Source organism: Ptychodera flava, chromosome 17 (genome assembly GCF_041260155.1).
Source record: "Ptychodera flava strain L36383 chromosome 17, AS_Pfla_20210202, whole genome shotgun sequence".
NCBI classification, from domain to species: domain Eukaryota; kingdom Metazoa; phylum Hemichordata; class Enteropneusta; family Ptychoderidae; genus Ptychodera; species Ptychodera flava.
In genome coordinates this window covers 29,210,753-29,225,047 of record NC_091944.1, presented here as the reverse complement: position 1 = coordinate 29,225,047, position 14,295 = coordinate 29,210,753, and the positions used below count along the sequence as shown (strand labels likewise).

The 14,295-nt window shown below is 36.5% G+C and overlaps 1 protein-coding gene across 2 annotated transcripts; it reads right to left on the bottom strand.

The window, feature by feature from the left end:
• Positions 1–1,542: 1,542 nt before the first annotated feature.
• On the bottom strand, positions 1,543–13,936 carry LOC139116002 (uncharacterized). Of its 2 annotated transcripts, none has more exons than XM_070678491.1 (7): positions 13,720–13,936; positions 11,011–11,218; positions 9,721–9,880; positions 8,515–8,640; positions 6,316–6,480; positions 4,550–4,708; positions 1,543–3,085 (listed from the first exon to the last, which is right to left on the bottom strand). In XM_070678491.1, coding segments are annotated over exons 1-7 (966 nt in total). In that variant the 5' UTR covers positions 13,722–13,936; the 3' UTR covers positions 1,543–2,939. The 2 variants fall into 2 exon arrangements, with proteins under 2 accessions (XP_070534592.1, XP_070534593.1); XM_070678492.1 differs by having other exon boundaries at positions 2,804–3,085; positions 13,716–13,836.
• Positions 13,937–14,295: the final 359 nt, after the last annotated feature.

The window sequence follows — 14,295 nt, the reverse complement described above, 5'->3', positions numbered from 1 at the left end:
ATGCATGACATCCTAATCAATGGTTGTTAAGTTATGATTGGAACAAAACCTGTCTATGGACAGACAGACACTGTGACAATGTAGTATATAAAGGACATTATCTACTTCCAAAGACACAGGTAGCACTAAGTTAATGTAGTGGCACTGCAAGTTGACATAAACTGATCCTGCAGCTTGGTTATAGATGGGCATAGTGGGGGTCAAAGCCTCAAGAAACACTCTTGGTCGGCAAGTTTGTTCAAGAAACTACTGATAAGTTTGTGACTCTTTTGTCTTCACTTCATGAATTATACTGGCTTGCACATTTCATGCCTATCACAAGTTTTAAGTTTACCATTATACTTGCACCAGCTCTGAACTATATAACATTTTCAAAGCAGCAGGAGGAAATAGAAATTAACATTCTCTCCGTATACTATCCCACCTTTTTGATGACACAGTTTATATGGTCAGACTAAACTATGTCAAAAACAAAAAGCCTGAACCAGGAAAAATTTAGAGCTCACATTGAAAAATAATGATGTAAAACCTATCACTTGTTGCTTGGAGAAGCTATAAACATTAGAACAGTACTGTCTACAGAAGTTTGGGACATTAGAACTAAACCCTATTGTGTACGGAAGAGTAAATATTTTAATCATTTTTTCAACATATAGTTAAAAGTTGGTTGAAAGTGAAACACATGAGATAAGCTGGCGTTTGTACCTTGCTTCTGACTACAATCTCATGTAATTCTGCTTAGTCAGATTCTACGTTTGGTTAACTTTCAAAAATGTTCACTGCTACATGATTTATTGCCATGTGTAAAAAGGTTTAAGATCAATTGCCTGGTTTTGAATGAATGTCAAATCTACAAGAGCTAGTTGAAATTTCCATGGAATATACAGATGCACATACTGACACAAAGGAGTTTGATTTTAATGCATTTGCCAAGTTAGGTAGGTGTCAGGCTGGGTTGTTTTTTTGTAAACTAAGTTGATTTTAAGTCGAGTTGACCTTTTATCAATGTCACATGATAGTTTTAGATCGATGTAGTTTCGGATCCACCTTGTCAGGTAATCAACAGCACCGGTAGCACTTTGTTGACTGTGTTAATGGTAACTTGTGTTGATAAATTCTCACAGACAATCAGAATGTCACAGGGTAAGCACAGGTCAACGAAACAGGGACACAAGTATTACTATATTTATTTATAATAACTTTCAGTACCTTCTCTGTAATATAAATTAGAATTTCTGAAAAAAATTCTTCGCAGTCTTGCCCTAGCATAAGTTAAGTCATATGTGTAACTTTTTCATAGTTCATCATCAAGATGTCAGTTGGAATGCTCAAAACATTCTTGCAATCACAACGGAAATAGTTAGGACCAAATTTGCCACATGATAAGGACAGAGTTAGAGTTCCAATGTAAATGAAAAGTTTGCCATAACTATAACATACTCTTGATAAAACAACAACAGTGCCACTAATGCAGTACAAATAGGAGTACAAGGTAACATAGGATACCAATACAATTCACTGATTTATGATTTTCTCGTCTTTCTTCCAGTAAATCATATTACATTATCAAATTATAATGGCACACTAATGCTACCAAATGAACACCCTGTGAAATGAAGGGTTTCTATACCTTTAGCTATTAATTAAACTATCATTTCAAAAAGAGTACTTTTCAATTCTTGCAATAAAACTATTTCTTAACTTCCTTCTGAATTTTTTGTGGATACTTATAGAAAATATCATGTGATTACTTATTTAAAAAATTAATTTTAAAATGTTCATAACATAACATAATAAGACAGTACTGCAAGTTTAGGTTCTCTATTTAACGTCACATATCAACATGCAATTTATTTCTAGATACCAACTTTGTACACAATAGTTAAACCATGATATTAAAATTATGATGATTATATTTTTATAACTCAGAAATTATGATGATTATATTTTTATAAGTAAACTCAGCTCACCAATCTGTTATCTTATAATCACAATATTTTACAGGAGATTCAGCGAAAAAAATATAAATATTAAGATGTGTAAAATTTTGAATGTAGCAAATTTTTACTTCTTGAGTCATGTGTGTTAGGTACGCTGCACCTAACACACCGTATTTTGCTCAAAAATCCCTTTTTTTGCAAATATTCATTCAATTTTCATTAATTTGTTACCCCAAGATTAAATATTGGGTGGGCTCACCTTTAAGCTTGTCAAGAAGTCATAAGTTGCATGATAAAGAAGTGTTAATCTATGCAAATGTATGCAAATCACATGATTTACTGGGTTATTTTTCCTCCCAATTTCAGAATTTCCAAAGAATTTAATTCCACTTTGGCTGGGTCAATTTTCTGAAATTTTCACGTAATGTTCTTTAAATGCTATATAACAAAACGACTATTTTATTTGACAGTACAGTTACTACATTTTGAATAAGAGGCATTTTAATTTTGCTAAGTATGATTGTAAGCACTTTTTTGAATGTCAGCCTTTCATCCCTTGCCATTTTAGAATGAGGATAGATAATGCAAAATAAAAGTAGTTTTTTTCTACATATACTCTTCTTTCAAGTGAAATATTCAGTTTAGAAAATAGCGTCAAGTTTTTTACTTAAATTAATTTTTATCTTTAATACCAAAATTTAGGTTTTATACCCCAAATAAACATCCACTTCATCCTTGAGTAAACTACTGCTGCCATACTAAACTTAGAGTCTCTGCTTTTTGAAAATATACAGTATTAATGGGTTTCCTTGTTATCTTTGATGAGAAATATTGTTTTGAAAAAGACTGTGTTGGCAACATGCAGCTCCACCTTTAAAAAGCTGAAATTATTCTTAGAGAACTTTTGAGAGAAAGCCTTCTGTGATGTTACCGTGACAACATGAATGCTTGTAATCACAATGTTTTCATCACATTCCATTGACCATAATGTCACTGGATCTACATCACAGCAGGAATTTTGTACTTTTCATCAAGTTTAACAAAATTTTCACTGATTTTCCAAAATCCTATTGCAATCTCTTTGTCATAGGATTCCTTTGAACTTTCCTTCTCTTCAGTATTTACGTAATACTTTCCGCTCACACCTGGAATGGAAAACATAGGTTTGGTGAAATTGTGATCAACAAATTACTTCCTAGCTGGCGTGATTCTGGCACGTGATTCATGTTTGCTGCAACCCTTATACTGCAAGTTACTATTTCAATATTTGGTCAAGTTTGTTAAAACTAGTGAAGTACAACATTTTCCATGGCATTCATTTTAACAATAACTTGAAGTTCTGTAGGCCCCTTAAAACATAGATACTGTAAATATAATTTTTACCAACGAAAGCTGCTGTAACAGACAAATCTAAGTGAGTGAAATGCATAATAGTTCTTGCTCAATGGCACATTTTACTGACTTGGCAGATGGGAAGTGATACTGTATGGCAGGTAATGGGTTAAAGGTTTATTCAAACCAGCTACATTACACCTGCAGTACACTGATAATCTTCTTGACAATGAAAGCCATAGGGACTTTCTATTCCTCTGGCTTTGTCAGTTGATATCTCTCTCTCTCTCTCTCTCTCTCTCTCTCTCTCTCTCTCTCTCTCTCATTCATTAACTCACCATTTCACAGTAAGTGAAGTCACCCTCAATGCTGCTTGAATTCAGACATTGGTTGCTGAAGGGTCATTCAATTTCAATCATTTTTGACAATTAAAAACTTAAAACTTATTTTCAAGATTATTTGTTAAAATTGAACTCATAAATTATCAATTATGTTACAAATTCAAGAAGTAAATTGAATTAAAAGCCAAAGTTTGTAGGTGCTACACCTTACACACTTTCCAAGGCAAGTTGTAAGCCTCCGAAATGGTTTCATCATACCTCCTGTTTAACATGTATATTTCCTTTTTCATAGAACATTATAAAGAAATCAATATCCTTTCTTTTGCCAACACAGGTGTAACTTATCAGTATTCCTTGAAAATACAGTATTGTGTGTGGTTGTCAAAATTATCTATTGACAAAATTACAAAATTGCTATTTCCTCCATAGAAAAGTGCTTGATCTTCTCATTATTCAAAGTGGAAATCAGAAAGACATGATCATTAAAACAATGCTGTCAGAATTTGGAAATATGTCCGAAGTTGTTCTGTGTATAGAGGTTATTTACTTCAGTTGAATGAGCACTGTCACTGAGTACAAATGAAGGAGAATTGTGGGTAACATTACTGACTGTGCATTCATGATCTTTAGATTTTGGTTATTTCAATCTGTTCATCTTAGCCAATGTTTCATCGTCTAATCCAGCTTAATTCTTCTATCCTTTTACCTTTCTCATGCATTTTCTTGCCAGCTATCCTTTGAACCTGCTGCTTTTTATCTCTGATCTCTACATCTCTTCCCATGTCCCTGACTGCATTTGTCAATGTATGTGTCTACATCTGTCCTATTTTAATCACCTGTTCCTATCTCCCTTGTCTATAATTCTGTCTGTCTGTTTGTTTCTGCTTTTGTTTTCTTCTCCAGCGCAGCATCCACAAGATCACTATACAAGCTCACCTTTCAACTTTTCATCCGTGGCTACCATGGCAACAGTCTCGCCCCCATCCTTTACAGTCCTCACAACACCTTTCCATTTCAGTAGTGGCAGCACTAAATATAATGCAAACCGCCTCATCATTGAGATGTCGCGGAGTAAACCTGTTTCCGGAATGAATCCTGTGGAATTAAACCAAGGAGAGATGGAAACCATCTGTTACAGAAAAATCTATGAAGATTTGACATGCAAACCCTATATCCCATACAACCAATATTTACGAGTGGAAGGCTCAGATCACAGCATATATTTGGAAAATTAAATACATCAGGGTTTTCTCTCGACTGCGCGATTGCGCAAATTGCGCATTTCGAGTCATTGTCTGCCCTGTAAAAGTCACTGACTGCGCGAAAATCGCGCACAGAACACAGCAAGCAAAGACGTCCACATATATTGATATATGAGGGTGACCAAAGCAAATAGTATAGCGAACTGTGTGAATCAATGATGGGAGATGGGAAAATTCGAGCGTTAGCATTGTGTAGGCACGTGTATAGCAATGCAACACTATCGTTTGATCGGCGCATGGGGATCGGTCGTATTTTCATGGATTTAAGCCCCCTAAATTCGGACCGAATCGTATCCGAGGGAACATGTATGTCAAATCCTGAGTCAGGGAAACTTGTAGGTGACAATTAGACAGAAGATAGACAGCAGCCGAGCACATCAAAAGCTGACAAACGTCATCATGTCGATGTTTATGTATATGTGCTGCATACGACATGGACGACGCAACTGAACTGGGTGACGACCGTAATGATATCAAGGAAGCGCTTCATAAGAAGGCAAAATTCACATCAAAAGTGACTGCCCCTAAAATGTCAAGTCTGCCCCCTTATTTTGATTAATGGGGCAGAAAGTGCCCCTTTCAATGAACATGCAGAGAAAACACTGATACATACATACAGGGTCAACACACTAGAGGCCTTTCAAGCATTTTTTCAGCCATTTTCCATGGGTTTTTTTGAGGTTAAAACATTTTCCAAATATAATAGGACATATATAATATCAAGTATAATTTTTCAATTTACATATCATTTTCATAATATCACGCTAAATCGCTTCATGCCATTAAAAATTTTTTGCTAGCTTATCAATTTTCCAGAACTTAATTGCAAAAGACCTATATGGCATCAGGAAAATGTTTTCATCACCTGCAGTCCCTTCTTACCGTAACAGAAAGTCATTTGAATTCTTTGCTTCTTTTGACTTTACAGACATAAGATTACACAGATTACATACATATGGAATGTTTCACAAATTATATCTGGTAACTTTTACTGTTAAGAATGTTCGCACTTCAAAACTGATAGACTTAAACCTTTGCTCAAACTTTCCTCAACTTTCAACCATTCTCTCACTAAATCAAGAATAAATATCTTGAGCCTCTGTGCAAATCTTGGTATAAGACACACAATTAACATAGTATGATTTACCTATTTGAAATTCAAAATGGTTGCAATTCCTTTGTTTACAACTCTATGGGGGAAAAATTTTATTTTGAGTTTCACAAAACCAAGACATTGATCACTTTATTAACTCTAAGAACTTCATAATGAGCCCTAACAAGTGGTGGATCTGAACATTGTTGTAAAAATTTTAGAGCTCAAGTGTCTATCCCTTATGCACATTCTACCTTAATATGTCTGTGCCCAATGTGGACTTTTGTTCAAGGAGTATCAGGTAGATCTGAACAGAATTCATACAGTATCTTGACCACAACTCTTACCTGGACAGAGACAGTTGGCTGTGATTCCACTGTCTTTAAGACGTCTTGCCAACTCATATGTAAATAGGACATTGGCAAGTTTGGAGTTCTTGTATGTAAGCCAAGAGTCGTAGGAATCTGGATCAGTTACCATGACGTTGTCCAAGTCAATGTGAGCAGGCACACCTATTTGGATGAAAACACATATTAACGTTCAATGACACTACATGTACTGCTGGTTGATTAGCATTTACATGTATACAAAGAATTAGATGTGCATGCGTTTAAAATGTCACTGCAGATATGCCCCTCAGCCTACCTAAAGCAAATAAAATGCCGTAATTTTAGGGGCATTATGAGCATGCTTCTAATCATATCAGCATGTAGCCCTTAGTGGATCCATTGGCATTGCTTGAGAAGCCATGTTCTATATTTGGACACTTCTATGACTTCTAACACTGCCAGTGATATTGATCCAGCCATAGAAAAGCAGGCAAGGTGAACACAATTTCAAAGAACACAAAAAGGCAGCCCCACTTTATGAATTTCTGAAAGGAAACGGAAACCGAGCAAAATCCTTTTCTGGTTTGCACACAAACTTGCCAAACATAAAAGGTTACCCTAAAACTGATGGTGAATCCATTTGTATCTATGTGCATGAGTTCATTTGCATCTGCCTTTTTATGACAAGGACACATCTTAAACATGTGCTCAACTGTTTTTCCATATGGTAGAAGGATGCATGGCGGTGGTGAGAAGCAATACAAGTGGGTCAAACCATAAAAGTTTGTCAAACACTACCACTCGATCACAGCTTATCAGCACAGACACAGAGCTGTATCTTGTACCTGACAAACACTGTGAACTTCTCACATTTACAAAGGTAATACATGAACAGATTGGTATTGAGGAAATACAGCTAAGAAATGCATCTCCAATTTGATTCAAATAATGGAAGCTCTCTTTCATTACAGTAACTGTTATTATCCAGCTGCTTGTAGGTCTGAGCAAGGGTGAATGACATCCTATGTGTGAATGCACCTTAGGCAGTGCTTCAGAACATGACAAAAGTGGAAAAAATAATTAACTTAAAGAACTCATCCACTCCCTACATGCAATTTCCTATCGATGACATGCTACAACTTGAAATGAAAATAACTGATCTTACAGCTGTGAAAAATTGATTTTCACAGTATGCTACTGGGTGTTTTTCATAGACACTTTGATAAAGTGACACTGTCTGCATCTCAGTGCACACTATAACCGGTCAGTCTACATGTCTGTTTTAGATGCTGTGATAAGAAAAGTTAGGCAAAGATCATCCTAAATTTCATAGTAACGAATTGTTCTTTCACAGCAAGCTGTCTTATGAATCCAATCTGCCTGGAAATAGATATGTATATAATTAGTTTTGAGTATACTGAAATGAAATGTCTCAGGGTGTTATCTCATACCAACATACAGAAGATTTATAAATGCTGGGATAAGTGAAAGATGAGGCAATGGGTCATTCCTAAATTTGGAGTAAAATATGGGTCCATTGACCAAATTGTCACCCACTCAGCTCTTATCATCAGTCTTGAATTACATGTGTTAATTATTAAGTACATATTCATGGCAGAATGTGAATTAAAGATGTGTGGCGGTAAGTCTAACATCTAATGTTTGAATAACATGTGCTAATTATTAAGTACATATTCATGGCAGAATGTGAAAGATGTGTGGCGGTAAGTCTTACATCTAATGTTTGAATAACATGTGCTCATTATTAAGTACATATTCATGGCAGAAAGTGAAAAATGTGTGGCGGTAAGTCTAACATTTAATGTTTTTTGCATCAAGTTTAAAGGCCCCCACCAGTAGTGGATGTAACATTTGATGATTTTTTTCACTATTTTTGTTTTTAATGCTTTAATTGTCAAGAGCATTTTGTTGTTCTACTCCCCAAAAACATGTTGGGAACATGAAAATATTAAGCTTGTCAAAACAGTATGTATACATATAAACATTATACACCGCAACATACTTCAACAGTTACAACATCACTGTATTAAATGGAGCTTTAGTGTGAAATGAATTTAAAAACAACTTAAATCAACTGCATGCTGCACACAAAAAGGTCAAGACTGTGGTCCGTTCTACTATTTTCAACAGCTTAATTTATGGAGCCTATCATTTCATATAATTTGATAAACGAAGACACAATTCTGACAGACTTACCTCTGTCACCGCCTGGTGATTTAGGGTTGTGCACCTCTGATGCTGTTACTACAATTCTGACATCCTCCCCTCTCTCTGCTGTCTTCTTCAAGTCTTCCAGCAACAAATGGGTTAACAGAAAGTGACCTGAAATTTTGAAATATCACACACTTCTGTTGGTCAATGCATTATGATAATTCAAATTTGCGTACCACTATGACAAATTACTGTTCCACACGAGTGAAGATATGCACTGAAGTTAGAGTTTTTCTATAACTATTATCCTGTTTGAGCAATAGCTCTTACAAACAGTAATGTTGACTCTATGCTTGACTGAGAATTTTTAAACGGGCTTTCTGAGTCAACAGGTGCATTCTCTGTTTGAAATAGTCTTTGCTTTCTGATATCATTTTTATATATTATGTGAACATTTCATTGTAAACAAGAATTATCAAATCATCAGAATACCAATCTTTCCCTTCTAGCCACAATTGACTTTTTAAGTGGGGGGAAGGGGGGCAGGGAGAGAGAGAGAGAAGTGTTACTGTGATAAAGATAGTGTTAAGAGTGTAAATCATTATAATAATTCATTTCATGACCAACAAATCAAAGTTATGAAGATCAAGGTTAGCTGATGATACATTATTGCTGTACCATCATTGAATTGTAGAACTCCTGACAAAAACTGTAATATAAACTGCTGAACTGCTGAGAGTGAACTGATTGTCTGCTGCTCCATTAACCCCTTACACCCTGACCCCCTGGTACTCTATGACGTCATCGGACATTTATGTCCGAGCCGGGTTCAAAGGGTTAAGCCCTAAGTCTGCAGACTGTTATAGACAGCCACAAAAACAAGCTGTATATGAAGGCTGCTCACAGTGATAGCTCTCATAGATCTGAATCAAATCAGAAACAGCAAAGTACAGATCTGGTGAGGGGTGACTCAGGGAGAAAGGCTGCCAGTTGTCATGGAAACATACAACATGTTGATGAAATCTATCCTTGCATGAGCTTACATTCTGGATATGTTATTATTAATAGTATGAGCCAGCTAAAAATTTGACTTCTATTTCATGTTCTCGTGCCATCGGCACCAACAATGAGAAAAAGGCAAATACTGAAAGATATATTGTACTGACAAAGAAAAAAAGGCAGCAAACCAAGGGTCACACAAATTATCCTCTTGGACTAGTCTGTCTTGCATATGTTAAAGTATGCACTTACCAAGGTGATTGACCCCTAGGGTCATTTCAAAACCGTCCTCTGTTTGCTGGTAGCCACTAGTTTCTAATCCAGCATTGTTACACAGCACATGCAGTGGTTTCCCAGTGGCATGGAAATCATCCACAAAATGGCGAATGGAATCCAATGACCCCAGGTCAAGCTGTGTGTGGTAGGTAACAAAAATTGTTATACAGTATGTGAAAAAAGATCAAAGGTCACCTCTAAATTTGCAAACAAATAATGTTTTGTGTAAAAGGGTTCAGCTCAGATCGTCACATTGAAGTTCAACATGGCGCAATTAAGGGGCACAGTAGCCTTTTCTGTCTTTTGGACTTCCCAAGTCAAAATCTAAGACAATATCATGCTACACTGTACATAACCATACAAAAGTCACATGGTTCAGACAAATATGAACCATGCTGTTATTTGTGAAAAAAGTCAAAGATCACTCCTAATTTGATAACAAATATTATCCCACAATGGTCCGTGGCTAATAGGAACCATACCACTAGCCCTACCTAGAATTATTATGCACATAATGAAAATAGGTACACAAAACAAACTGTACTGTATCATTGGCACAGCATTAACCCTTAACTGCAAATCCATATTTCACCATCAGGTCAAGATGGTTAAAATGAATGAAACACAACATATTCTATATGGTGTATTTTAACATAATACTGTACATTTGAAGGCTGTTGAAAACATAAACACTGTAAACTTAATTTCTTTGGACTAACCCATACCAAGTCAAGTGGGTGAAAATATGTCATGTTTTGGCTCAATACAGCTTTTTACTGACTTGGCTGATGGGGAACTGATACCGTCTGGCAGGAAAACGGTTAAACCTGACCTGCCCTTCCATTCTCCCCTATGTATCTTTTTGTCTGTCACACTGAAAATCAAATGTTGACCATTAGTTAAAACACAGTGTGGTTAAATGCAATAATAAAAGTTAGTTTGCTTTTGGTATGCACACTGTACATATACTTTTTCATACATACAACAAGTGTTTGTTTGCTTAACTGTTCACCATTTTTTGCCTAACTGCTTACCATTTATACCATACATGTACATACAACATAGCCAAACATGCATGCATGCGCACACATCAATTACTTTTGCCTAACAACTCAAGGAACATACAATGCCAAACATCTAAGTGATCAAATTAGTGGTTTTGTGGAAAAGTTGAAAATATTTATTTTTACAAAATAGACGTCATTAAAATTAAACACAAGCACAGAATACCAAATTACAAGCCTGAAACAGTAAAGACAAACACACCTTCATGAACTTTACGTTGGCACTTGGGTTTAAATCTTTTATATCATTCTCCGCTTTTTTTCCACGTGACTCACTTCGACAAGCCAGGATAACTTCATAACCCTTGTCAGATATCTGCTTGGCAGCTTCAAGACCTATGCCAGAATTTGCACCTGTTATTATACAAACTCGTGAATGTTTGCTGGTGTCGTCCTGGTTATCTGTAAACCTAGAGATAAGAGGGACATGTCATTATATTTTCCAGGTAAGGTTTCCACCATCTGGCTCCAAGATGAGCCCCTACAAGGGGTAGGCCAAAATAATATCATTAAAGTTTGAGAATACAAATATTTGTCCCTGAGGCACATGCATTCTCCATAAATAGATACAGTAAATCTGAGTGCAGATTTACATTGCACCGAGTAACTCACAGTCTCCTGTTTCCAGAAACAGAGCTTCAGATGTGCCTTTTTACTGGTTAATGTGTGTTGTCATACACTTACTTTATAATGTTTTCAGAGTATTATAAACTATGATATTCAAGATGCATCTTTGACAATGATACTGGCCGTGGCCCTCCATCGCAATTCAAATACAGTTGCGGTAGAGGGCACAGCAAGGAGTTACACAATCGATTGATAGAGCATTTCATTGATCAATCAAGGGGACTACCCAGCCCACGAAGGCCCGAGGTAAATAATCGATAATCCAAATTAAACATTGTACTCACAATATGCGGCACACTCACCTTCAGTAAATTCTAATAAAGTTATGAACACCGTCTGAGATGCATGTAAAGCGATGAAAAGCAACCAAGACACATGTATCAAACAGACGCTATGGAACACGGCGTTCCAGCAGTGCTGTCAAATGTTGTCCATTTTCCACACCATATGTGAATTCATCACTTCACCATGTGCATTTACCACGTCAATACGTGTATTCACTGTACCAAGGTGTTTATTTAACTCAAATGATGTGTATTTACCACATCAATATGGGCATTGAATATATCAGCATGTGCATTTATCACATTGCGGTGTGCATATTACAATATCATTATGTGCATTTGTCATGTTGTGGTGTGCATTAACTATACCATTATATGCACTTATGTGTGCATTTACTATTATACTATTATGTGCATTTGTCATGTTGTGGTGTGCATTTACTATATCATTATGTGCATTTGTCATGTTGTGGTGTGCATTTACTATACCATTAAGTGCATTTACCACGCCGTGGTGTGCATTTACTATACCATTATGCACTTATCTTGTTGTGGTGTGCATTTACTATATCACATTATGTGCATTTGTCATGTTGTGTGTGCATTTATCACGTGTGCATCTATAGAATCTATAATGTTCTGATGTGCTTTCATGACATAAATATGTGCATTCATCCCATCATGATGGGCATTGACTTTTATCATTATGAACAAGCCTCATAATATGTATACTACAGTGCAGTCACTTTTGTAGTAAAGCTGATCATCAACTGAGCAGGTGCAGTAAAGGGTAAGTAATAACCCACTCATCATTCATATCTTGATTGTTTGCGTTTCTTGCATCATGGGAGTGATACCAAGAAATGAGCGATGTTTGGAGTTGCTTTCCCTTTATTCCATTTCGGTAGATGCTTCTACAAGAGAATACTTCGTTCAACACACAATGAGAAACCGTACATGCAGAAACTATATACCACATGGATTTATGGGATAATTTCTGGGAGCTGCAATCAGTTAAAAAAGCCCATGATGTTGATGAAAAGCTCTGCATGTTGAAGTAAAAGCACAGGTACGTGTGGTTGGATACATAGCGGCCGCCGTGTGGTATGCATAGAAAAGTACTTTTCTATGCATACCACGCAGCGGCCGCTATGTATCGAAACACTCGTAACTGTGAGTAAAGCACCTCACATTACCACAGGTTAATTAGACATTATGTGTGCTGATTTTTCCAGTTATGATCAAATATTAATCATGAGTATTGATAAATTATTAATTTGAATGTTACAGAATAATAAAATCTTGCTTTTTTCCAAACAATGTCGTCTATTTTGTGTAAATACCTTCTGGAAACATCATTGTTGTTAATATTATGATTATTGATATATTATGATTATGATTAATAAAATCATATTTTACATATTGTAATCCACTTATGTAAACAACGCTCTAGAAACCCTTATTTAGTTCACAATCTATGCAAAAATCTATAAGTGACACCATTATACCAATGTTCAGTCTACGGCGAAAGAGATCGACTCAACACAAATATTGTCTAATTTAGCCTGTGGTTGATGTACACGTAATGAATACTCACAGAGTTGTAAACACCGTGATGAAATGATACATCAATGAGTCAGATGCACATGATGATAGAATAGATGCGCGCCATATTTTGATAGATGCACATGACGATAGTCTATAGACTATATTATAGTCTATGCATGTCCAGCATGATTTGCTGAATACACACACACACTATCATTGGACAAATGCACACAGTGACTTGATCAAATGATGATGTTGTAAATGCACATTGCGATTCAATAAATGAGCACATCGATATGATAACTGGCGCGGCGTTCATGGTCTAGGAATTAAGAGTAGTCAAATGAAAATTGACAGTGTAGTTTATGTACCACCTATCCCCGACAAGCAACGTACGGCATTCCTTCGTTTTCAGCAAAAATGAAACAACACCATATCCCTCACTCACATACATTGTAGTAAAGATGACCTTGACCAGAGCCCAGACAGCCGACCCTGAAGTTCAACTCGAGTTGACAGCTAGCTGCACAAGCCAGGTCATACGTCCGTACGGAAATGTGACGTCAGGAATACGGTGTCGACGATGTTTTATCTGGGTCTCATAATGGAGATGATGTTTGCCTCTGTGGTCTCATCACGAAATGTGTGCGCGCCCTCCCTTGAAAAATCGCACAACTCAGGTACTCGTGTAGCGCCCTCCCAGGATAATCTGACGCACACATTTCCGAAGAGCACTCGATTAGTACCAATAGGCCTATGGGTCGGTCTGTATACGCTGTCGTATTTTTTCCCGGTGGTTCTCCCCTCACCGCAGAAAAGATGACCGTTAGGCTGCATTCACAAATACCTCTGGAGGGGGGCGGGAGATTTCAAGGGGACTTGAAAAAATTAACAACTCGCCGGAGCGATCTGAAAAAAAAAAATTGACGCTAGCTCTTCCATTTCCTGTCATTTCCATTTTCGGCGCGCTCTTTTGGCGCAAGTTTTAGGGTATATTAAACAATTTATTTATGATCTACGCAGCCACA